We start from the raw sequence: 26,695 nt of genomic DNA on the forward strand, positions 1-26,695 counted from the left end.
GCAGGTTGGGTGATGTGAGTTCCTGCACTTTTTTTTTTTACAAAGAAAGGCAGTGTATTGCAATATAAGAAGTCCTCGACTTAGGACAATCGAGACCAAAATTTCCATTAAGCAAGGCAGTTGTTAAATGAATGTGCTCCATTTTACAATATTTTCTGCCATAGCTAAGTGACCCAATTTTTAAGTGCTGTACAGGGTAGCCTTCACCAATGGCAACTGGGACCAGCAATTGTCACTTAGCGGCAGTTGGTATCTGTATTGCAAATACATTTAGCAAATGTAAATGTGTGATGTGTATCAGAATCTTATTTCACTTATATTTAAAATGTGTACTTTATTATTTGGTGTTTTTCATGATACTTCAGTAACTAATGAATGCTGAAGGCCAATTTTTGTCCCCATGACTATTATTTAAGAATTTGCCACTATTTAAGAATTCATTTATCTCCTTGAACACCTGGAAACCTACTGTGCAAACTAAGATTTGGATTGACACAATCACTGACTCAATAGGCCAGAGGAACTTTCTATCATGCAACATAATCCCATTATGGGCAAGTTGAAACATATCAACTCAATTATTTACATTTACCTGAAGCACAAGTTTATTTCTTAACATATTTGATATTTTAGCCTAAAATAATTTAAGAGCACCTTAGTCTAATGGTCAAGGATATAGACTGGGAGATTTGAGTTCTAATCCTAGCTTTTATGTATAAAGCTAGCTGGAGGGCCTTGGGCCAGTCACTTTCTCAGCCCTAGGAGATAGGCAAATCATTTCCAAAATGTTGCCAAGAAAACTGCAGACTTATCTAGGTAGACAGGAGTCAACATTGACTCAAAAGGCTCAAAATCTCTAGAATGTGTGCATGTGTTTGGCACATTTGTCAGCCTTATGTTGTATTTAGAACATATCTAATTCCCAAAACCATTTTAGACATTTAAGTATCTGAAGCTGTAATCTGCCCATATCAGGAATCTGGGTTTACATTGCAATAGGAGAGCAGTTTAAGTCTACAAAAAATCAAAAGTATAGTAGAATCTTTTCTATTGACATCTTTTATTAAAAGGTATTAAGTTTTTATGAGAATGTTTAGTATCCCTTGGAATTCTTCCCCAAAATTCAGGAACCCAGTTATAAATCTCCAAAATTATCTTTGTTGAAGGTTCAACTAGCTTAGTAACAGTCTATTTCCCATGTAGCCTGCTCAGCTCCATCTGACAATTGCCCAGTCAGTCTCAAAAGGCTTGAAAGAGATCTTTCTTTCTTTGGTTTCCAAAGATTTCAATCACTACATCAAATTTGTGCCCTTTGTAACATTGACTAGCTGTAGTTAGCCTAAATAGATCACTCAAACAAGAAGAAAATTCTGTTTTGAAATACCTTTATTAGAAGGCCATGCAATGCCTTCAGTTGCTGTTATTTCAAATCACTGTACATTTACTTTGTGAAAACACAGTCTGCATTTTCTAGTACAAAAAACTAAAAATCATTCAAGGAATGTAGAGAATATTCAACTTAAATAGCGGAAGTGCACCATTGTTACTGCTGCACTGCAGACCTTTCTGCATGTTCCATATTAAATAACTATCTTTTCTCAACACACAATATAAAGAGCAATTATGAAAAACAAGACATTTAAATAGACTAAGTTATTGGGTATAATTTGCTGGCATTGGATAACCTATCATTGGCGTACCACCAGTTGTAGGGTATGTATACTGTTGTTGGTTCATTGCACTGTGCATGTTTGCCATGTTATTTCCATACTGCTGGTCATAGCCATTTTGATAGGCTGGAGTGCCAGCCCTAAATCCACCTTGCATGCCAGCTGCTCCAAAACTGTTACCAAAGGTAGTTCCATTACCAAAACTTTGAGCACCAAAGCCACCATTCTGGGCTTTTGCTCCAAAGTCTCTCTTGCCCACTGCACCATAGGTTCTTTCAAAGTTTTCCCTTTCTCTAAAACCAAATCCACCTCTTTTACCCGCAGAGTATCTGTCACGTCGGTCCCCTCTGGAACGACCTGCAAAATTAAAAAGCAAAATTAACAGGATTTTCCCTTACTCCCAAGTTTCTTCCTCCAAATGTGCTCTTCTTGGGAGGCTTACACTACCTTCCCATTGAACAGATATAAATGTGCTTAGATTCAACATATTTTACATAGTACAGCTAAAGCAGTAAAAATTTATCTTTGCCAAGCATTACCAAAAATCTCTATTTCAGGCACTGAAATATTTAAGCCAAAAGGCAATTAAGAATCAAAGTGTTAGGTAAGTCATGATTACCTGAGCCTCTGTCTTCAACCAACTGGAGCAATTTGGGGTTGATTGCTTGATTAGCTTCACGAAGTACAGAGATGAGGTCGCTCACTTGTTTTATGTTATTAGGTGTGAAAAATGTGTATGCTGTGCCTGTTTTGGTGCTGCGGGCAGTTCGTCCAATTCGGTGGATATAGTCCTCAGAGGAGTTTGGGTAGTCATAATTGATGACAAATTTCACATCTTCCACATCTGTAAAGTGTTGCAGTGCAGCAAAAGCAATGTACAAAATTTTGCACACCACAACAGCCAGATGAAAAAGCAAGTTAGATAGTAACAGATCTTAAGATGGTAACTGCTGAAAATAATGTTAATTATTCCAAAAAGAAAAAAGAAAAATTGAGTATCGATGCACTGTTCCCTCTGAAATTCTTTGTAATTTATCCCATGATCTAAATCCTTACCAGAGTGCCCCTACAAGTCAAGTGACATCTGAACGCTTCTTGCAGTAGGACCAATAAGTTCACAGTAGCCTCTTCATGTGCTCCCAAGGACCTCACTTTAAACATGAGGTCTTGCCACGCACCAGAAGCTCAAAAAGAGGGCCACACTGCTCATCTTGCCAAGACCTTTTAACCGCAGCTGCAAGAAAAACATACCTGTCCCCGAAAGGTCATCAAGTTGTTTTCATGCACTGTGTCTCGTCTAGGCAAGAGCTTCCAAGAAGCCAGCGTTCACTTGAGTGTCTCTCTCTCTGGCAGGTCTCGACATGACGGTTAGGGTATAGGTGACGGAGGAACTCCAGGTTTGAAAAGCCACTGCTTTCCCACCCCAACTTGTAAATGAGAGGTGGACTTTCAAATTTCATGTGCCAGTACTCACCAATTTGTTCAAGGCTCAGTACATTTTAAAGCTGCTCTCTCCATTTCAAAGGTTGGGGGAAAAATACCAGGCCACTGAAGTTTGATTATTCTTCAACATTTCAGCAAACTCACTGAAATCCAAAGACTCACGGACCACAGCAAACAATATGCACACAGACTAAACAGCAGTGCACCATGGCAAGTCATGCAAAGCATGGAACAGTAGAAATAACCGGGCAAAAGTGAACCGTGAATGAAGCTACCGTTTGAGAGAACAGTTTATGGGACCGTAGTTTTAGTCTTTGCCTTTTGAAGATTACTGGCACACAATGATCAACTTTCACCTCTCTACCAGACTGGAAGCGTCCAGACGATCACTTCCACTAGTCCTCCATCCCCCTCGAGTCCTCCGATAGTCATGCCTAGGCCTTGCCACAAAGACTGCACCTTTATGTGAAAAAACTTAGAAAAACGCAGAGGTTAAAGAAAGCAATTAACTTTCTTTAAAAAAAAACTGTGTATCGCCCAAGATTAGAGTTGTACTAACCTAGACCTCTGGAGGCAACATCTGTAGCAATCAAAATAGGAGCCTTCCCATGTTTGAATTCTGCAAGAAATGGCCAAGTTAGTTTGCTTCACTAAGTATTTTGCAGAATAATTGTTTATTATCCTTTTTACTCACCATTTAAAACCCAGTCTCTCTCCTGCTGACTTTTATCACCATGGATACCCATTGCTGGCCATCTGTAATTATATTTAACATTATATACCATTATATACAATTATATTTAACATTATATATACTTTCTCAAACCAGTAGCTCACTGATAGTGCCACTGTCATAAATGTATAGGATTCCTATACCAAAAATTATTCCATTTTGTGCAGGAACTAATTGCCGTGTTGGCAGAATCATTGTTTAAAGAGAATAAGACAGTACTGCTTTATGCAAGACACACAGTATCCAATTAGGTCTCTTTTCTCAGTACCCGATTTCTGGCAATAAGGCTAGAGAAAGGCTACAGGACTGTTATTTGTATTAGGAGCGAACTGCGAAAGTAGAGGTAGATGAAGGAGATTAATTCAGGCGTAAAGCCTATTCCTTCAATTTATTTTAAAGAAAGGTATAGCTTACCCATCTCTCCTCATTTTTCTTGTTAGATCATCACATCTTCTTTTGGTCTCCACAAACACAATTGTCTTATTTTCTTTTTCACTCATAATTTCTTCCATCAATCGAATAAGCCTATCACAATAAAAGTAGAATTTATTGATAAAATTGACTACCACATAAAAACCAATCTATCCCACCACTATGAAGACAATTAATCAAGTTTACTTACTTGTCATCCTTCTCTACATCGTGACATACATCCACTATCTGCAGAATGTTGTGGTTTGCACTTAGTTCCAATGCCCCAATGTTGATGTGTACATATTCTTTTAAGAAGTCTTCTGCAAGCTGCCGAACTTCTTTAGGCCATGTTGCACTCCACATCAGTGTCTGCCTATCAGGCTAGAAGTAAATTAATAGTTAAGAATGTATTAGCTACTTCAGTCGCTACCTACAAAACCTGGAACAAGCATATTCCAAGGCTGAATTTCCTATCATTCAGCACATTATTAAACATGAGTATTTATACTTACTCTAATCTGTTCGACAATTTTTCGGATCTGAGGTTCAAATCCCATGTCAAGCATCCTGTCAGCTTCATCAAGAACAAGGTAAGTGCATCTCCGTAGGTTGGTTTTGCCAGCTTCTAAAAAATCTATGAGTCTACCAGGTGTTGCAATGCAGATTTCCACACCTGAAAGTAGTAATAAATGTGGTGGATATACAGTTCTGTACTCTCCTATCATCTTTAGGAGAAATCTGCTAAATAGTCCCTTTTTAATACCTCTCTCTAGATCACGTATTTGTGGTCCCTTTGGAGCACCTCCATAAATACAAGTAGACTTTAAACGGCAAGCTCTACCATATTCTGCAGCCACCTGCTGCACTTGCTGAGCCAATTCTCGAGTTGGTGCCAGCACCAGACACTATGGAGAGAAATCCAAATCCAAAATTAAGACAAAATTACTGAACTTGTTGCCACTTGTTATATTAAATGCCACAAGCACTAAATTTAGACTTAGTTCTATCAAAAATAAACCCATTGGTATCAATAGGATTTTAGTATCAATATAATTTGAACCATTTCACTGACTCCAGCCTAGAAGTTATGTTACTTCATTTAAGAGAAATTCCTTTAAATATACCAATATAGTTTGATTTTAAAAGGTAATGCTAAAATTTAACTGATTTTATTTTCCCATTAGGAAACAACCAAATTTCAACTTAATTCTATGAAAAATTATATTGTATTGCAGGGATAATCAAAACTAATTTCATCTCCCTCTTTCCCAAGATAAGGGTCATAGGTTCAAATACTTACAATAGGTCCATCTCCTCGCTCTAGGAACGGTTGATGATTTATATGTACTATGGCTGGCAACAAATACTATTAAGAAAAGAGAACGAACAATTGTTAATCATCTTAACAATATGTTTGTTAATTTAAGATATATTAAGAACTGCAGTAATTACTTACAGACAATGTCTTCCCTGATCCAGTTTGTGCTACGCCAACCATATCTAGTCCACTCAAAGCAACAGGCCAGCCTTGTGCCTGAATTGCAGTTGGTTCTGTAAAGTTCTGTCTCTGGATTACTTCCATAACGTTTGCTAGAAGACAAAGCACCTGTCTAATTAATAGTCCAAAAATCTACTTTAAAATTGTTAGGCTACGTTACCAATAATATTTTCTTACCAGGAAAATTAGCTTCATAAAAATTCATAACTGGTTTGGGACAGTTATGGCCTTTAACAGTGATTTCTTTGCTTGCTCTATATTGTTCAATCTCTTGCTGCAAAGATAGCAAAATGTTTCAGTGGACAACATTTACAAGAATCAATACTGCTTTTAGAGTACAATCTTACTACCAGAATTTAAAATACAAGTTAAGTAAGTAAAAGCAGTTTCCATACCATAGCACGCCGGGCAACATCAGGATGTTCCTGATAGAAATTTTTTTCAAATTTGGGAAGCTCATCTAGATTCCATTTCTTCTTGGTAAGCTTTTCTCCAGGATTTCCAAATTTCTTCCCTCCTAAAGATCCCCCTCTACTTCCTCCAAAACGAGGGCCACCAAACCTGCAATGGCAAATTACACACACACACACAAAAAATTACCTAAAAGCTTAAGCCATACTGTTTTTACAAGATGAAACTTTTATTATAGCACTGGGTGTTTATTATCGCCAACCTCAAAATTAATCCACCCTGGGCCCTTAAAGCACAACTGGAGAAACTAGGAATAAATCCAAACTATACAATATCTTCCAAACAAACGCATTTGGGCACTCCCTCTCTGCGTCAGACTCTGAAGTGGGCGGGAATAATTATGAAATCTACAGGATGGTTTCTTTAAGAGATTCGTAAAAAAGGCTGCTTGCACGGCCTGCGAAGAAAGGTTTGTGCGCAAGCGCCGGCGAATACCAAAGGCTTTTCTAGAGCCCGACCGCTATGTCGGAAAGCATCGTTGCCCCCTCGGCACCAGTAAATCAGCCGCTGCCCCAGGCTCCGCTTTTGTCTGCGGCGCAAAACAGACGCGGTGGCGGGGGACGAAGGGGGCGGCCGGCGCTGCGCCCTCCCACACATAAAAGGGAATTCGGGTCGAGCGGCTCCAGGGGGGCTCCTCTTTTGTCTTTTTCCGTCTACGCCACATTTTCCGGCGGCGCGTCCATTTTAAGGCCGGGGCGGGGATAAGAGAGAAGGCAGGCGGAGAGGAAGAACAAAGACGACGACGACGACGGAGGCAGCAGCGGCCGCCGCCGGCATTTTGATTTTCCTCTCAGCCACCGCATGGCGGGGCCAACCATTAAACAGCCGGAGCCATTTTTTTTAGACATAAGGAAGCCGCTTTCGACGGAAAGGCAGCGAAGACGGTGCTTTTAGTCGCACCTCTTCTTCCCCCTCCATTCCGGCACCTCCTCGCCCCTTTTTTCCCCGCCAGCGCAGTCCATCCGCCCCCAAACCCTACCGCTCTCCCTCGCCCCTTCCTCATTTCCCTCCGACTCTCCGCGGCCTCAGCATCCGGCCGCGGCTTTCAAGGATTTCGGCTCGGCTCGGCTCTCCTTCGAGGCCTCGGACACCGACGCCCCCCCCCTTCCCGTGGCGCGCGGCCGTCGGTGGCGCCGGGCAAAACGGCGCGTTAAGCCTCCGCCGCCATTTTAACGCCCCAGCTTCCCACCCGGCACAAGAAATGGCTGAGCCTCGGCGATGGCCGAGCCGACTCAACCGAGCCCCACGGCTCACCCGCGGTCCCTCTCACTGGAATACCCAGGCATGTTGACGACGGCGACGAACAGGGCCTTAACAGCGGGGATCGAGAAGACCGCAAGCAATATTGAAGCCGATGACGAGGGCGACTGAATGGGGAGTGGTTGAACTGCCGGATGCCGGTTATATACCCGGCACCGCCACGAATGTCGGGAAGCCGGCTCCTGACGTCACTGAAGGTCCCGCCCCCTTCTGTGCTCTACGTACGCATTCTTCTTCGAAGGGCTCTCTCCGCTTTTCCTTTGGAGGCGGGACTTTGACGCGAGTGGCGCGTGCGCTGTAGCCTCTGAGATTAGCAGGCGCCCTTCGGTGAGCTGGAGGGAGCTGGGTGGTCGGCTGGCGAGGAGAGTTGCCTTTTGCATCTCCAAGGAACGGAAAGGCTCAGCCCACGATGTCGTCACTCCAGCTCCGTAATTTCGGACTCGCTTAAAAGGCTTTGCCTTTCACCCATTTGCCTCTTTTCCGCTTCGTGGGCCACTCATTTCAAAATTTGAGCTGCCCACGGTTGCTCAGACCCTAGTGTATTTCGTATATCTCGAGAGATTTGGGCCGTTTTCCCTAGCCTAGACGAGCCTTAAATAATATAAGCAAAAGTTTGAAGCGTTTCTCCTCTTGTACGACTCGAGCCTCTCTGAGCATCCTGGATTTCCACACAACTTGTATCAAAAAGTCCCTGACCACTCAACCCAATACAGCACAAACAACACAAAGCCTAAAAAGAATCACACTGCTATATACATCAAGAATATCTCAGAACTGAATGACCTTGTTCTCCCTTGAATTCCTACGTGGTTGTTTCTATCACCAGTTTTGCTCCAACGTTCGACTTTGTTGAAGTCTCCATATGGTCATTTATTGTGCAATCAGTTCCATGTAGCACCACAGGATTACAGTATTTATAACTGTTTATATATGAAACAGAGTTCAGGAAGCATAGCCACCTCCCTACAAATTAGCAAAACTTTCATGTCTAATCTCTGTTTTGGCAGGAAAAGTGTGCTTGGTTTTCATTCCACCGCAAAAAATATCCATTTGGCAAAGCATGAAACTACAGGAAAACCATACAATTGACATGTGTTGACAAAACCTCATGTATTCTACAAGAGTTTTGCAAAGAAAGAAGTATCTGATTGTATAATTTAGCTACTGCCTTTAATGTAATGCAGGGGTGTCCAAACTTTTTTCAAAGAGGGCCAGATTGGATGAAGTGAACATGCTGGAGGGCCGAACATTTTTCCGAACATTCTTTGAACAATTACAATTAAATGCAAATGAATTATTTTATGCCAAGTTAATTGCAAATGGCATACTTTTCATTTTATAACATAAGATCAACTGACAGCTGAGTTTTCACAATGTATTTTAAATAAATTTTAAAAAAAACTTACCTGCACTAATGTGAAGGGTGAAACTGATTCAATTCAATTCTCCGTGCTATAGTGTTACGAGCCAGGCAAATGTTGGCAAATGTTATTTGCTTTGACAAGGTCAGACTCTCTGGTAACAGCTCACACACTTCCACCACTTCACAAATTCTGCTAGGCCAGGGCCCTACCTACCCCTGTCCAGCTCCCCACATCCCAGCCCATAAAATGGCTGTGAAACAGAGAATGCGCGCACGTGCACACACACACACAGACACACCCGCCCTTCCCTGGACGTCGCCTTCGCCCAGGGGAGCCAGAGGGCTTCGAAGCCGGGGCAGCTCCGGCGGCAAAGAAGGCGCGCCCTCGCTGCACCGGCACAGACGCCAAGCCCGCGGCGGGGGGAGGAGCGTGGCGGTTCGGCCAGACAGGAAAAGGTGCGGGAAGCGGCCGCCGCCTGGTAACGGCACCCGGGCTCACAACGTGGAGGCGGCGAGCAAGCACGCGCTCAGGGCGAGGCGGCCGCGGTCCGGTGAGAGAAGAGCGCCGAGGGAGTGGCTGGCCGGGCTGCGCTGCTGCCGAGCAAAGCTCGGCCGGGGTGCCCGCTCTGCTCTGCCTGGCGCCAGCTCAGAGACTCCGCCCGCCAGGCCCTTCTCCCGCTCAGCCAGGCCAGGCGCGCACCGTCAGCCTCGCTGCACCGGCACAGACACTGCGCCAAGCCCGGGGCAGGGGGGGGAGGAGCGCGGCAGTTCGACCAGGCAGGAAAAGGTGCGGGAAGCGACCGCCGCCTGGTAACGGCACCCGGGCTCACAACGTGGAGGCGGTGTAGCGAGGCTGACGGTGCGCGCCTGGCCTGGCTGAGCGGGAGAAGGGCCTGGCGGGCGGAGTCTCTGAGCTGGCGCCAGGCAGAGCAGAGCGGGCACCCCGGCCGAGCTTCGCTCAGCTTGCTCGCCGCCTCCATGTTGTGAGACCGGGCGCCGTTACCAGGCGGCGGCCGCTTCCTGCACCTTTTCCTGCCTGGCCGAACCGCCACGCGCTCAGCCAGGCCAGGCGTGCACCATCAGCCTCGCTGCACCGGCACAGACTCCACGCCAAGCCCGGGGTGAGGGGAAGGAGCGTCCCGGGCCCCGAGCAGGCCTGGCGGAGGAGGAGGAGGCGGAGGAAGCCGCGTGGAGCCCCGGAGCCTGGCTGGCGGGGTGGGGGTGGCAGCTGGGCCGGCCTGCGCTTCCTGGGGCGGCCCCTCGGCGGGGGAGGCGGGAGCAGCTCCCGAAGGGGCGGCCCTCAATCAGAAGGGAGGGCCGTGGGAGGGCCGCATTTACATACAGCAGGGAGGGCTGTTGAGGGCTGTATTAAACCGCCCCGCGGGCTGCAAATGGCCCGTGGGCCGGACTTTGGACATACCTGATGTAATGAAATATTCCAATTGGCTGAGGAGTTGCTTACCACAGTTCTTCCAGTATGTCTATTAAGACAGCCAGTAAGGTGGGATAGTTCAAGGGGTGAATTAGAATGGGAGACACAAATTCCATTCTATTCCCAATTATGAAAGCTCACTGGGCTTTTAGTCCCACTATTCCAACCCAGACTGCTCTACAGGGTTGTTGTTCTGGAAAAAAATAGGTGGAGGGTATTATGTGGTGGGTATGTCGCTTCCCATTTGTGTGGGGGGGCCTGCGGCTGTTCTGGCCTCGACCTTTGACATATGTAGCACCCCGCTACTTGCTCCTCTATGGCCTTATCGAGACCAGGCCACCATAAGTAACTCCTAGTTAGTGCCTTCATCCTGACTATGCCGGGGTGATCCTCGTGAAGCGACTGCAAAACCCTCTCACGAAGCTTCTCTGGGATAATGACTCTGCTACCCCACAAAAGGCATCCTTTGTGAGAAGACAACTCATTCCTTCTCACGAAATATGCCTGAAACTCTGGACCCGGGTTCTTTTCCTGCCACCCAGATACTACCCACATTTGGACCCTGCACAGTACCTTGTCTGCTGTGGTGCCAGCAGCAATGTCCTTCGCCTGGAGGGGGCAATCCGGTAGATCTTGGATGGATAGGATCTGCTCCGCAGGTGCTGGGTCAGGTTCAGTGATTCTTAGTGGTAATCTGCTTAATGCATCAGCGTGGCCCATGTCCCTGCCTGGTTTGTAGACCAGTTTGCAAGTGTATGCAGATAGGAATATGGACCATCTTAGCATCCTTGGGGATAGAATTTGTGGTGTTTGTTTGTCAGTTGTGAACAACCCAAATAATGGTTTGTGGTCAGTAAAAATGGTGAACTCCCTGCCATACAGGTAGTCGTGAAATTTCTTGACTCCAGTCAAAATTGCCAAGGCTTCCTTGTCAATTTGTGCATAATTCTTTTCTGCCTTTGACAGTGTTCAGGAGTAATATGCAATGGGCCTTTGCTCTCCGTTTTCCTCTATGTGACTCAATACAGCGCCCACTCCATAAGGGGATGCATCACACGCGATGCAGATGGGCTTGTTTTCTATAAAATGTGTGATGGTTGAGTCACTGGACAATAGTTGTTTGAGGTTTCTAAAAATCTGTTCATGGACCTTGGTCCAATTCCATGGGGTTTTCTTATCTAATAATCTGTGTAAAGGTTCTGCAATTGCTGCTTTGTGGGGAAAAAATGCATGATAGAAATTAAGTAACCCCAGGAAAGCTTGCAATTCAGCCTTATTATTTGGGGTTGGAGCCAATTTGATTGCTTTAACCTTGGAATCAGTAGGGTGAATTCCTTAGGCATCAATCCTGAACCCTAAAAAATCATTGGATGCCACTCCAATACTGCACTTACTTTTTTTAAGTTTGAACCCAGCAGAGCGAAACCTGCTTAAAACAGCCTGCAACCTGTCAGCCAAGATCTCTTCAGATTCTCCAGCAATAAGTACATCATCAAAATAAGGACATACACCAGGTATGCCTTTCAGCGTCCTCTCCATCACTTCTTGAAAAATCCCTGGAGCTACACAGATGCCAAACTGCAAACGGTTAACTCTGAAAGCTCCCCTATGTGTCACTATTGTCTGAGCATCAGCTGTTTCCTTGGAAACTGTTAGCTGTTGGTATGCCTGCGCAAGATCGAGATTTGCAAAGATGGCGCTGCTCTGTATTGCAGCGAGGACATGCTGGAGCGTCGGGACCGGGTAAGCATGCGGATTCAAGGCCCGGTTTACTGTGGCCTTATAATCTGCACAAATTCTTACTTCCCCATTAGCCTTAAGTGGGGTCACTATAGGGGTCTCCCATTCTCCCCCTTCCACGGGCTCTAACACCCCTTGTTCTACCAACTTATCCAATTCACTCTCAATCTTTTGCTTGAGAGTGAAAGGGACTCTCCGGGGCTTGATACGAATAGGTAAGACCCCTGGGTTTAGCTTAAATTTAATGGGGGGGGCGTGTATTTACCCAGCTTGTCATCGAATACGTCTGCAAACGTTTTGCAGATGGATTCGAGACTTTTGGGTTGGATGTTATGTACTCCCCCCAACCAAATGCCCAGGGCATCAAACCAGTCCAGCCCCACTAAACTGGTCCTCCACCCGTCAGTCACCAGGATGTCCAAAAGACCCTGGAAATCCTTGAACCCCACTATCATGGTGGCCTTTCCCCTGATTTTAATGGGGGAATGCTGAAAGTCAGACAGCAACAATGTGGTGGGTTTTAAAGGGATTCTCCGCTTGCTCCGGTCGCAAATTCCTTTAAATGTCTCATATGAAATTATTGAGACTGCAGAACCAGAGTCAAGCTCCATCATGCAAGGTACCCCTTGCAGATGGACCTGTATCGTAATTTTAGGCTTGAGCAACTGGTGTATCTCCGTATGAGACACGGTCCGCCTGCTCCCCCCAGATTTCGGTGATATGCGCTGCGGGGACCCAGTCCGCCTGCTCCCCCCAGATTTTGGAGATATGCGCTGCGGGGACCCAGTACCTTCGAGTGCTGACGCCATGGCTTGTAATTCATTCAGGCTGTCCCGATTGCGGTTCTGGCAGACAGCCGCGATGTGCCCCATCTTGCCGCAGGAGCGACATTTCGCAGCTCTGAATCTGCAGGTCACTCTCAGATGGTTTCCTCCGCAGCTGGCACATTTTTGGCTGGCGTAGTTGGTTGCTCTTTGATCTCTGCAGCTGCAGCTGCAAGCGGTGCTTTTGCTGACCAATGTCTATTTCCAATGGCTTCCATTGTTGTCCCGCCACGTTGGCTGTTTCCCGGGCCTTTGCTGGACCACATCTATCTCTGCCTCTCCGTCCGTTTCTCCGTATCCGCTGTTCGTGGCACATTCATGATGTATTGTCCCTCCTGGGCTGCTGCCAGGACGGTGTGTGGGCTTGACGGCGCCATTGGCTGCCTCGTCAGCCATTACCTCGTCTAGGACTTCTCGCAGATTCATCAGCGGTTTTGTGAGGATTTTTTGTAGGCACTGATAGTCTCTAAGCCGGAACACCACCTGGTCTCGAATTCTATCTTCGAGATCAGGGAACTTACACAAATGGGCAGCCTGTCTCAGAGCCACAACGTAGTGTGATGTTGTCTTGCCCGGGAGCTGGATGCACTGGGAAAATTGGAAACGCCAAAAAATTGAAGCCCTGGAAGGCATGAAATGTTCTGCTAGCTTATCCGTGAGTTCATCATACGGAACGGATGTGACGGGTGTCGGTGCGCACAATCCGATGGCCACATCATATACATCCTGGCCACTGAGGCACAGCAGGGCTGCTGCTTTCATCCGGTCTTCCATGATCTTGTTGATCAGCAGGAACCCTTCGATCCATCCCAGGTGCGCTTCCCACCGCTCGGGTTCGTCGATGTTAAAACGGAATTCGCTGGCGTGTCCATACTTCGCTTGGAAGGTTTCTCGGTAAGGATTTGCCTTTCCTCCTTTCCAAGTGACTTCAGATCTGCATGAATCAGCATCCCACCCTCGTCGCCACTATTATGTAGTGGGTTCTGGACCACATGGACGACTTCGGACAACAGGGCTCAGCATAATAGACCTTTATTGAAGTTAACACATGACTGGAGACAAAGGGCTATTAGCCCCACTTATATACCTAGCCAGGTATACCTGGGACCAATCCCCTTATCTGGATTTCCCGCCAAGGACTACCCTGCCAATCCAGACAGGGTACCATGCCACCTGGTGGTTTCAGTGGCTCACTACTGCGGAAACATCCCCTATACATAACAGAGGGAGTTCAGTAATTCAGCAATATGATAGGTGGAATGTCAACAGATTGCTTTTCCTTTCACTGTGTTTTAGCTTGGAAGCTAGAGTATACTAAATATGTGACTGCCATGAACATTTATTAAAAAAACACAAGAGCTTTCTGCCTCATAATAAAATTAGTACTGCAGCCCTTTTGAATGCCCAGTCCAACAGGCCAATAATATGTATATTTAATACAAAGGAATTTAATTACATTGCTGTAATATTGCATGGTTAAAGAGTCAGATCATTAATAATATACTGCATATTCTGCTTAACATATTTTAGTTGCTAACATCAGCAATAAAATAATAGCGCAAGAATAGCAATATATTGACACAAGAAAATGTTTGTCTAATACAGTATATTGTTTAGGAAAACTTAATACAACTAAGAAAGAAAAAAGTAGCAATATTTGTATTGATGATTGAACATAAAACAAGGAGACATGGTATTCTAAATCTGGAACAGCACAGTAGATGCTAAATAAACCTAACCAAAAGAATGAAAAAATAGCATATAGCTCCCCTTAAGGAATGAATTACAGTCCCATCATAGTGACAGAATATTCATTACTACAGAGTTTCAGAGAGCTCTAGTGCTAAGCAACATCACACCAATGGAATTAAAACAATCGTAGCATACTGTTCTGCTCCCAAGTGACAAATCAGGAAAAAGACAATCAGAAATAAGGTGATATTAACACAAAATTGTCAACTTTGTGCAGGAAAAACAAGGATTGAAAACAACAGTTAGTCTGAACAAACACAGCAGTAGCAAGTATAAGCCACAAAAAAGCAGCAATTAGTATTGCCCATAGGAGTTTTGTGCTTTTGTCAATGATTCCAATGGGACTTTCAACACCTACCGTACAAGAAGCAAAATACAGGTAGTCCTCAACTTACCACAACTGAGCCCCAAATTTCTGTTGCTAAGTGAGACAGTTGACTGAATTTTGCCCTATTTTACGACCTTTCTTACTATAGTTGTTAAGTGAATCATTCCAGTTGTTAAGTTAGTAGCACAGTTGTTAAATGAATCTAGCTTCTCCATTGACTTTGCTTGTCAGAAAATCACAAAAGTTCACATGACTCCGGGACACTGCACCCATCGTGAGTCAGTTGCCACGTGTTTTAATTTTGATCACATGACCACAGGCATGCTGCAATTGTTGTAAGTATTAAAAACAGTTATAAGTCACTTTTCTTCAGTGCTGTTAGCAGTCTTCCAATATCTCAGGGGCTGCCACAAAGAAGAGGGAGTCAAGCTATTCTCCAAAGCGCCCGAAGGCAGGACAAGAAGCAACGGATGGAAACTAGTCAAGGAGAGAAGCAACCTAGAACTAAGGAGAAACTTCCTGACAGTTAGAACAATTAACCAGTGGAACAACCTGCCTCCAGAAGCTGTGAATGCTCCAACACTGGAAGTTTTTAAGAAGAGACTGGACAGCTATTTGTCTGAAATGGTATAGGGCAGTGGTGGCGAACCTATGGCACATGTCCCAGAGGCAGCACTCAGAGCCCTCTCTGTGGGCACACTCGCCGCCGCTGCCAGCAGCTTGTGCAGGTCCATTAGGCCGCCGCCGTTGCCCAAAGCGGCAACCCCACCCAGCACAAAGGAGGCAAAGTGGCAAGCTAGCAAGCTCGATTAGAGGTGGTAGAGCACGCCCACCCCCAGTAAGCCAAAGGCTACCCCGAGCAGGTAAAGCCAGATCTCCATCGGCGCCGTGGCCCCCAGTCCCAGCTAGGATTGCCTGCCTCCTCCCATCTATGCTGGTCCTCCTGCCCACTGCCCCACCCGCCAGAGACCCCCTGGATCTCCCCCAACCCTGCCCGGCCCCAACAGGCGTCCCCCCATTGAGCAACATTGAGGTAGGCATGCCCACCCCAGCCACGCCCACCCAGTCTGCCATGACAACTGCAGCCATACCCACCCAGTGGGTCACACCCCCATGCCCCCCCGATGACACCACAGTGCTGATGCGGCCCTGGCACTTTGCGATAAATAAGTGGGTTTTGGGTTGTGGTTTGGGCACTCGGTCAGGTTCGCCATCACTGGTATAGGGTTTCCTGCCTGAGCAGGGGGTTGGACTAGATGACCTCCAAGGTACCTTCCAACTTTATTATTATTATAAGTCCTGTTGTAACTTCAAATGGTCACTTTTGTAAGTCAAGGATTACCTGTATATATGTTGTTTTGAGGAAGAAGAAATAAATAGCCTACCCTTTATTTAAGATGCTGCTTTTGACCTTAAAGGTGTCACTTATTTATGCCCTGATAACCTCTGTGGACCAACCCAGATATTTAGATCAGGAAAGGCTTGTCTAAAGACCCCTACTATCAGTAAATTAATTATCAGGGGCTTCAGAAAGGGTTTTCTCTTATATGGCTTCCAGGTGCACCCTAAGCTGGTAGATTGGAACTCATTATCCAAATATATAAGAAGTTGGTAAAACACCAACTTTTGCCAAATGTTATTTTAATCACTAACTTAATTTTGGTTTTAGTTTTAGGTGTATTTTTTGATTTATTGTATACTTCATATTTTTATGTGGTAAGTCATCTGGATGTTAGAAAAAATGAAAACTTGTAGCATGAATTCAATAATAAATATACAAAATATTTTGATGTTTATTATTTTATATTTATATTCATTAAAATAGCCTTTTGCTGTATATAGAGATACTATGTGTACAGAAAATGTCATATTCAGGTTGTTTGTCAAACTGGATGATTTGGGGATGGCCCAAAGATGTTTAGTGGCTATAATGCCCTACTATTTTTTCATGTGTACTTTTCATTAATACAATAACTTTCTTGTGCTGCGGTTACTGTGCTGTATTAATTAAAAGACTCTTGGCTGGACAAGATACAATCTCACCACATCAAAGTCACTTTTCTAGATTAGTATGTGCATAGTTTGGTGTATCACACAGATGTTTTGGATTATTCATACACTATGGTATTATTCATTTCTACTTAATTGTATTTTCACTAATATAAAGATATAGCATAATTGAACATACAGTAAGCTTTGAGCCAAACAAATTTTAGTAATGCTACAACCTGGACTGCTTCGATCACCTGAAAGTTGATTTTTTTTTATAAAAGTTTTATTACTTTTTTAAAATTACAGTCTTTAGTGCTCAGTAAATAACATGTTGTCTGGGTTCAGATATTTTACATTAACCTCTTCAATATAAATCTGTTCAATACTACACAATCCAGTATTTTTTCCCTGATCCTCCTTTCTTCTCATTTTTTTCCATTTTCCCTTCATTACAATTTTTGGTAATGTATACAGCGTTAGATATAAGCATCTTCATTATATTTTACTAATACCATACAAATAATATCATAAATCAATAATGTCAATTCATTAATCAATATGCTGTTTTCTGAGTTCTTGTTAAAGTTTGATTTCCCATCAGTATTTGAAATGTCTTTATCAGTTATGATTTTCTCAATATTAATTGCATTTATATAGCTGAAAGTTTTATTCAAATCAATCCTCCTCCTATCTTCATATTTCCCATATAAAGAAAAAAGAAAAAGCTATCGTAATTCTAAATCATATCTTGCATTATAAAGGTCTAATTATATCTAAGGGTCTTCTGTTCTTTTAATCTTATTCAAAGAAGTATTTAAACATATAATACCCCCTCTAAAAGGTCAAATCTTCTGTTTTTTAAATCTGACTCTCGCTTTCTTTCTTTGCCAAGTCACTTTCCAAGCCAGAGCAATTAGATCGCTCAAGAATTTTCTATTTTTGTAAAAATTGCTTGGCACGAGGAAGACAATTTAGGTAGGGTATTTTGGGGGGTGGATTTTGCTCATTTATATTCCTTAAACAACTCCCAGTTCCTTTCTCCCTCCATTTCTGTTTTCAATCCCTATCTCCCAAGGTGTGACATTTCCCCTAACAGCTTTATATTCCCTTTTAAAAAATCTTTTTCCTTGCCATCAGATATATTTTGCAGACCTGAGGGGTAAAAGGTCTTTTGCGTTTTTGTTGTTATATAGCCAAATCTTGTAGTATTTTGTTTGTATATAGTCATTTGTATTTCCCTTCTTTGATCTCTTCCATCTCTAAATCCATTTCCTCTGTTTCAACTTCTTTTTTTTCTTTTAAATATTTTATTAATTTTCTAGTTTTAGAATCATAAGTACTTAATAAACAATGTGTTGTCCTGGTTCCATTAGTAATTCAGTGGTACATATTAACTTCTTCAATCTAGGCCCAATATTACATCATCCAATGCTTCCTCTCTTCTTCCGGTAGTACACATTTTCCCACATTAGGCAAATACAATTCTTATTGTTGTTAATACATATACAATTGAATATCAACATCTTTGTTATATTTTCCTAATAATATCAATAATGTCAGTTTAAAATATCTTTTCAAACCAAAATATATCTTAATTGCATTTGCACTTAATATCCATTTATTCAATTAATAACCTGTTTTTCCTGCTTTTTAAAAAATTTTAATTTCCCATCAGTGTTCAAAATGTCTCTATCGCTTATAATTTCTCATAAGAAGTTATATTTGGGTAACCAAAAGATTCCCTTATTCAAACGCTCTTAGCATTTTCATATTTCCCTTCTCATACCAAAATATAATATTCTAGTTATAAATCCTATCTTTCTAGTTATAATAATACTTCTATTTCTAACAATTATCTATTCTCAGGCATGTTCAAACATCTGATTAATAGTATAATATCCCATCTAATGCGTCAAAACCTCTATTTTCTTCAGTCTTACTCTAGCTTTCTTCCTTTGCCAACTAACTTTCCAAGTCAATGCTTTTGAATCATCAAGTAATTCTTCCTCTATTTTTGTGTATATTGTTTGGAATAAGAAAGACAATCTGATTAAAGTATTTTTGGAAGGATGCTCAGCCCATTGATATTCATTAAACAGCCTCCCTCCTTCTCCAGTTTCCCACAATTCTCCTAACTACAGCTCTATTTTACATTCAATCAGCTCTTCTTTCTTATTAAGTGTGTTCTGAGATCTTGACAGGTAAAATATCTTTTCCATTTCCAATATTATTGCTACGTCTTCTAATTCTTTGTTTGTCTGAGTCTGTCTGTTAGTTCCTTTTTTTAGGTCCTCCCATCTTTGGATCTGTTTCCTCTGATTTTCCTTCTATTTTCTGGGTTGCTAGTTCCTTTTTTGTAGTCATTTTCTGAGTTTGTAGATTTAGATTAAAGAATTGTTCTTTTATCTCCTTTGTGTTATTTTTAGTCTCATCATGAGCTAAGGCAATTGTATCTTGTATTGATTTTAACATAAAAAGAATTTCTTTCTGAAATTCATCAACATTTTCTTGTTGATGGGATAAATATCAGGAATAAAACAAGAAAACCAGTAAAAGGACTGGGGTACCAGAGCAAAAGAAAAATGCATGAAGAAGGCAGGTTGATGGGATATGTTGCATGAAAATCCTATTCCTTGCTTCTGGGACCGTGCAAATCAGAACCAGGTATCTGGCTAGCAAAGGCTAAGAGAGGGAGGAAAGGCATCCAGAAGATTGGAGCAAAGTGGGACCTCAGTAGCAACTGAGCATAAGGCAGATGAAGGCAGGTGCTGGAGCAGTTGGGGAGGGAGAAGGGCAGCACCTACACCAATTTTGCCCAACTCATCCCATAAAATCATTTCGAGATTGCTCCAGAATGTTTTTTTCCAAGTTTGTCATCATTTCCAAAACAAAACCTGTTGGCATTTTGTGTGCACAGACATACATGGATTTCCTTTGACATGGAGTGTAGCCAGGAATGGTACCATTTATGGCTATGATCATGGCCCTCTGCACAATTAACCAACAATTAACAATTGTTAATTTACCAGTGGAACAGTTTGCCTTCAGGATTTGTAGGTGCTTCATTACTAGGTGTTTTTTTTTTAAAAAAAAACCTGGACAACTACCTGTCTGAAGTGGTATAGGATCTCCCACTTGAGCAATGTGTTGGACTAGAAGACCTCCAAAGTCCCTTTCAGCTCTATTCTGATTGATTGGTGAGAGTGGAGGTTCATTGTCCGAGCTTGTAGGTTGGTTTACTAGGCTAACATCTTCAGCAAAATTTAGGGAGTCAGTGTTGATGTTCTTCTGTTTATAAGGGCTTCATGTGGTCAGTAGATCTTGTGATAGGAGGGTCGTGTCAGGTGAGGGTCTAGTGAGGGGTCAGGTGTGGGTCACATCAGGTGAAGATCTTGGGTCTTGTGAGGGGATAGGTGTGGGTGGTGGTTGATTGGTATATAGGTTTCATCAATATTATACTTTAGGTTCTTCAGGTATGCCAGCTCTCCTGCTCCAGCTGTCTTGAAGAATCAGGCGAATAAGAAAAAGAATCAAATAAATCACCCCTTCAGCTTCGTGCTCCAAATGAAAGTCTTGGCACTGCAACTTCTCCTCAGGCAAGAGGAATAAAGTTCCAGGAATAAACTGAAAGTTCAAACAGCCCACCTCCAACATTCTCCACCTCAGATACAAACTTGTGGATTTTTGACCTGGTGTTTATTGGATGACTGCCTTCCCTAGGCCTCCCTTTTCTTGTCTCAACATTCAAACGGGCACGGAGAGGTCCTTGGTGCTCTCTGAGATTGCTTGTTCTCTTGCAGACGTTTCATTACCCAAACTAGATAACATCGTGATGATGTTACCTACTTTGGGTAATGAAACGTCTGCAAGAAAACAAGCAAGCTCAGAGCACCAATGACCCCTCATTTCGATCCTGAGTTACACGTATTCTTCTTTCTTAGGGGCAAGGAGGTTAATTGTCGGAAAAGAGAGCTTCTCCAGGTGCTTTCGTCACGGTATTGACCAGAAGATCTTAAGCTCAGGAAAGTGTGTGTGCGCGCTTTACATTTTGCCCCTGGATGCCAACCGGTTTCAAAGCCGTGCAGAAGCTAGATATCACTCAGCCCTACTGAGGTTCCCACAACTCTGCGACTGGCCCTGGGCAAGCATCTCAGTCCACCGTAACTCTCAAGATTGTTGCGAGGGGAGGAAGACAAGCGTGCCAATGCTCGCGACAAATAGCCTAAACGTAAGGCGGGCAGCGGCGCCCTGTTCCCGCTCGAGGCTTTACGTTGCGCGCGCGGCCTCTGTTTTTCCCTCTGGGAACTTGGTTTGTTTTTTTTTAAACAAAAATAAAACCTAATAATCCCCCTCCTTCGTTGCCGTAGAAACCGACCTTGGCGGAAAATAAACAATAAGCGTAACTGAACAGGTATTAGCTCATCCGGAACTAGGCGAGGCAGTAAGGCCAAGAGGAAGTCCCGCCTTTTCCGCTTCTAGCTGACCAATCATCCGGAGAGCGGTCCAGGATTTAAATCGCCGAAGCTTTGGCGTCCTGCGTTTTGGCTGCTGGCGCGGTTTTTGCCTGAAGGGTGGCGGAATGGCTGCTGCTGCGGAAAGAGGTGGGTGGGATTGGGGAAGGCTCCCCAAGTGAAAGTGGGAATCGGTCTCCCCAAAACGAGAGATTTGATGGGTTTTTTTTATGCCTTCCTGTTGTCATCCTCCTTACACAAGTGGACGGTGCTGCTCAGTAAAAACAGCCTTTTTTAAAAAATGCAGTTCCTCAAGAACTTGTACGAGAATCGTGTTAGTGGTCTGTTACAGCTCCAGATGAGAAAAACCTACGCGTGTCATAAGATCCGCATACATCAAGACTTGAGCAAGTTGCTTTCTTAAAGAACAGTGTAGTTTAAGAAGATATTTATCCTAAAGGATAAACATAACTGTTTTAGTAGTCGTTCTCTCTTTTCTCGGGCAGTAATGGGAGAGCAAGATTCTCTGGCATGCAAGGTTAGTTAATCTGCAAGGTAGTAACTTTGAAAACGGAGGAGAGGAAGCAAAGGCTGTAGTTAGGTTGTGGTGAAACGGATTATACTGTTGACTGAAGTGAAGAGTAGTAATTATGTAAATAAGTCAAATGTTTGCATAAAGCAGGAAGAATTGTTAATATTCTGAAATAGATTTCCCTATTTAAAAATGTTTGGTGAGTTGTATGTTTGGTAAGTTATCTAAAATTGACACTGATTGTGCTCAGATGGCATGCTTACCCATTAACCTAGTTAATCTAAGTATAATGGTTATATTTGCATAATATGCAGAATAATCTGAGCCAAATTAAAACCACCTACAATATAATAGGCTAGAGGTGGGTTAGTGTGTTGTATTCTTTTTAAAAAAACAGTTGGAGGACCATTATTCTGTACTCCTGTCTTATGACATACAGATAGTCCTCAACTTACGACCACAATTGAGCCCAACATTTCTGTTGTGAGTTTTTCCCCGTTTTATGACCTTTCTTACCACAATTGTTAAGTGAACCACTGCAGTTGAAGAGTTAGTAACCCAGTTATTAAGTGAATCTGGCTTCCCCATTGACTTTGCTTGTCAGAAGGTGGTAAAAGGTGATCACATGATCCCAGGACACTGCAATTGTCATAAATATGAGTCAGTTGCCAAGCATCTGAATTTTGATCACATAATCATGAGGATGCTGGAAATGTTGTAACTCTGAAAAACAGTAATAAGTCCCATTTTTCAGTGCTGTTGTAACTTAATGAACTGTTGTAAATTGAGGTCAACCTGTAGTTCTGATTACTGCAACAGCCTATTTGAAGCCTTTGAGTATTATGAAATCCTATGGAATGTTAAGTATGTCACACAATAGTCCTGTACCCAGATTTGGGTTCCATTAAATAAAATTGTTTTATTCTAGATAAGTATGAGAAAAAATAGTGGGTTATTTTTCCTATTTGTTCTAGGTAAAATGCAGGCTGCAATCCCTACTGTTCTACAGTGAACAACTTTGAACTGGTGACCATGTGTACATGTGTACCTTTTTTTAAAGAAAGGAGTTATAATGGATTGGGCAGGGTAGGATATTTGTCACATGAGTTTTTTTATCTTGTTTTTGAGAGTGAAGAGCATTGAGCAGTTCTATTTAATACTAAAACACTCCTTCCTGTAACCTTTAACTGGGTAAACAGTGCATCAAAGGGCAATACGTTTTGAACGAAGGTACCTCAAATGGGTTAACTTACAGAATCCAAAATCTTGGACCCACGACTCCCATGTGATTAAATTTTTATAAAATATGACATAGAAATTATAATAGAGCATTTTATAACAATACAAAACATTTTCTGTGGTCAATTCTCGATGTTTGACTGTGTTATACCTTCAACCTGGGCTACTCTCTGAATGTATCCCAGCTTTTCCAATGATGACAGTGTGTTAGAAGTTCTTCATGTCTCTGAATTTTTAAGAACTATTTAAGAACTTTTCCAGTGCATTAGAAGCTCTGCCATTGTTGAAAGCATTGAGGAATCTGGTGAATGTTTCTGAAATGATGATTCAAGTGATCATGGGATGTCTAGTTCAGGAATCCCCAACCCTTGGGCCATGGTCCACTACCCAGAACGAGGCCTATTTGGAACCCGGCTGTGCACAGCTCCACTTGTGTGAGTGGCAGGCCAAGCAGTGGGCCGGAAAACAACTCCATTTCTAATTTTTGTAGTTGTGTTGAGAGGTTCTGGAGGCTACCCAAAAGGGACATGACTGCCATAAATTATGCTCTGGCTTTAGAATACCCTACCCAGTAAATTTATATTTATATTTGAAATAGGTCTTGTTGATTTTCATTGGAATTACAGTACTCCTGGGTAGATTTGTATTTGAAGGACCAAGTTAAGAAGTATGTGGTTGCTAAGAGTCTATTGGGATTTCATTGTGGAGAACTGCTGGCTTTGAAAAACCACATTTGTAATCCTTATAGTTTGCCTTTGCTTCTTCGTTTGGCACTATTGCATTGTGACATGGGACTTCCGGTGAAAAGATGACCAACTGAAGACACACCAGTTTTTCTTTTTCTTTGTATTTTATACATTGATAAAACAAAAGTCATGATGTAAAGCTTTGTGAGATGGTGTAGTTCAGTAACGTCTGGACACCTACGTTGTTGTTTTTAATAAAATAGATGGAAGAATTAAATTGTATTTTTTCCTGTTCAAATAGTTTAAATTCAAAGAAATTTGGGTAAAATGGTGAAAAAAAATCAATTATTTCCAATGAGTATCAAACACAATACTTAGTTCTCAGGTTACTCGGGTTTTGCTAGTAATCTCCAGGATGTAAATAAAAAAGTCAATAGAAATTAAGAGGAGAAGAAATTTCAATTTTACTAAACTAAATATTATCCCTACAATCATAATTTCATTTTGTGGGAATTAGAGTGATTTACTAGATTTTGGCTACAACATTTGGATTCAAGTAGCTGAGTTCTGTTTTTAATCCTAGTAAAAGCATAAAAAAATACCTTATTGGGATGCTTGGTAAAGAGGTCTGAATCCCGGCTTATGCTAATGCATCTTCTTTTTCCCTAAAATCATAACATTTCATATTCTCTTGTAATTTTAAAACAGATTGGGTCAATGTTGCCAATGATCTTCTGACAAAATGTAACATACATCTGCATGTTAATAGCCTCTCTGACTGTGGAGCTGAAGTGTTTGTTCATCTTTATGAGTCGATAGTAGGAGAAAAAGTCCCTGGTAAGAATACATGTATCTTGCATTATCCTTACAGCAAGGTAACAGCTCCATATTTACATTTGAAACGCTTTGGGCATAAATTTCTAGATAAGAGGGTTTATTAATTTAATTTTTTAAACTTACCTTTCCTCACTGCACCTGCATTTAAAGAAAAAGTATTCTGAATCTGGAAAACAGAAGTATAAAAACCCTTAAATAGACAATGAATCTCAGTTTAGGCTTTAATATTTATTTTGTCTGCCTGTCCTGGTTGCTCTCCCAAATACTTTCCCCCTTTCTGTCTTCTGTATCTGGAATTTTCAGAGTCACACTCGGGGCATGATAAATTATAAATCATAATAATCTATACTGTGAACTAAAGCCTCGGTGAAATAGATGTCAGACACAAGAAGCCAGGAGCCAAGATAAGAGTCCAGAAAACACTGAGTTTGTCCCATGCACCCTATGTCCAAGAATCCTATCTACTAATATTCAAGGCAAATTGTCAATGGACTTCAAGAGGGGGGTGGGATGGACCTAAGTCTCTTTCAGGGGCATAGGGACTCTAGACCCCACCCTCGGGCTCAGACTGGTCATCTACAAGTACCGGTAGATCCTCAGCGAAGGTAGCAAAGCTTAATTCTGAATTTGTGGATAATGTGGATAAGCTATCTTTTGTCTCTCATACAGTATATGTGAGAGATGTGTGTGAGAGAGACAGAGAGAGAGATGGAGAGGAAGAGAGAGTAAATGTAAGGGATCTCAGCGGTGGTGGGAGCACTTGGGGCTATGACTATCCAGAGGGGTGAGAAGAGAATTTTTAGGCCTTTTTAAAATGTTCCAATGGTGACTTGAGAAATACCATGTTGGAGTATTTTTTATATTCCCTGCAATAATTCATTGTTCACTTCAAAATGATATACATTTCTACAAGCCAACTTATGTGGGGGGGAAATTGTACTTGCTCTCAAAAGATTTAATTACCGTAAGATAAAGTTCATTTATTTGACTTTTTAGTATATTGTAATGCACAGTAGTAATGTGACAAAGTTGTTAACAGATTTCATAGCTGTTCCTACTTGCCAAGAAGACAACATTCATAATGTGCAGGCGGTGATAGATTCTTTGGCACTGGACTACTTGCAGATCAGCTTATCACATATAACTGGTGAGTATAACTAAAAAAAAACAATGTTGCAAAAATGTACCATACTTTTGTGATACCAAATGGTTAAAAATAGGCATTTGTCATAAATTAATCTACATTTGATCATACTTTGGGCCAATAAAAATTATTTCAAGTTAGATGCTTCTTTATCCAAATTAGCAGTATGGAGATTCTTAGATATGTTTTATGACATTTTATTTTTGTTTTGTTTACAAGTAAATTCCTCTAAAGATAACTGCGACAACTGCTAAGCAGTCTGCTTCAAATCACCTGCTCACAAATTGTTCTAGTAAAATCAGGGAAATAAAATACAGTTTGCAATCTTTGACATGTCTATTCAAAAGTAAGCTTCAGGGAAGGTTATTTTCAAGTAGGCGGAAGCAGTTTTTAATCTGCTTTACAGATTTTAAATCCATTGCTGAAAATTGAAATAGGTTTTGACGGCATAAAATTATTACTTTTATAAATGCTAGTCAGAATGAACAAGAACACAATTAGGCTGGTTAAATAGTATGGCAACTATTGTGTTCTGCTCAATCAGATCTTGGTCAGACTCAGCAATATTGAAAGCTGTGCCATCTTTTGCATTAACAACAAGGAGGCTATTTTTATACTACACTCGAGCTTCATTAGTTCTGAAAAAAAATGTAATTAGCTGATAAAAAAACAAGACACTTTCACCAGGTCTTAATAATGTTTTAGCTGGCAAATAAAGTGAAAATTGGTAATGATAAATTGAGCTGTAATTGTAAGTAAATGTTTCCAAAGAATCTTGATAATACACATTATATAATAAGTGCCTATCTTTGTTTACACAATAAATGATTCAATACATAGACTTAAAATTAGCAAAGAATCCCATCTACACTGTCCCTGGTCCTAA

The 26,695-nt window shown here is 42.1% G+C and overlaps 2 protein-coding genes across 3 annotated transcripts in view; one reads left to right on the forward strand and one right to left on the reverse strand.

The window, feature by feature from the left end:
• Positions 1-1,368: 1,368 nt before the first annotated feature.
• DDX5 (DEAD-box helicase 5) lies at positions 1,369-7,625 on the reverse strand. 2 transcript variants are annotated; one of them, XM_081321433.1, is made up of 13 exons: positions 7,508-7,625; positions 6,154-6,319; positions 5,936-6,032; positions 5,717-5,850; positions 5,561-5,626; positions 5,024-5,165; positions 4,773-4,933; positions 4,469-4,641; positions 4,261-4,371; positions 3,808-3,869; positions 3,673-3,732; positions 2,290-2,514; positions 1,369-2,027 (listed from the first exon to the last, which is right to left on the reverse strand). In XM_081321433.1, the coding sequence occupies exons 1-13, from the start codon at positions 7,513-7,515 to the stop codon at positions 1,654-1,656; spliced, it is 1,779 nt and encodes a 592-aa protein (XP_081177559.1). In that variant the 5' UTR covers positions 7,516-7,625; the 3' UTR covers positions 1,369-1,653. The 2 variants fall into 2 exon arrangements, with proteins under 2 accessions (XP_081177559.1, XP_081177558.1); XM_081321432.1 differs by having other exon boundaries at positions 7,484-7,623.
• Positions 7,626-21,417: 13,792 nt separating this feature from the next.
• CEP95 (centrosomal protein 95) overlaps positions 21,418-26,695 on the forward strand; it is a 41,475-nt gene continuing 36,197 nt past the window's right edge. Inside the window, exons 1-3 of the mRNA XM_081317647.1 lie at positions 21,418-21,521; positions 24,537-24,665; positions 25,705-25,812. Coding sequence (XP_081173773.1) covers positions 21,500-21,521; positions 24,537-24,665; positions 25,705-25,812 — 259 coding nt within the window. The 5' untranslated portion in view covers positions 21,418-21,499. The remainder of the gene's footprint in view (positions 21,522-24,536; positions 24,666-25,704; positions 25,813-26,695) is intronic.

The sequence above is a fragment of the Vipera berus genome (assembly GCF_964194415.1).
Source record: "Vipera berus genome assembly, chromosome: 2".
NCBI lineage: Eukaryota > Metazoa > Chordata > Lepidosauria > Squamata > Viperidae > Vipera > Vipera berus.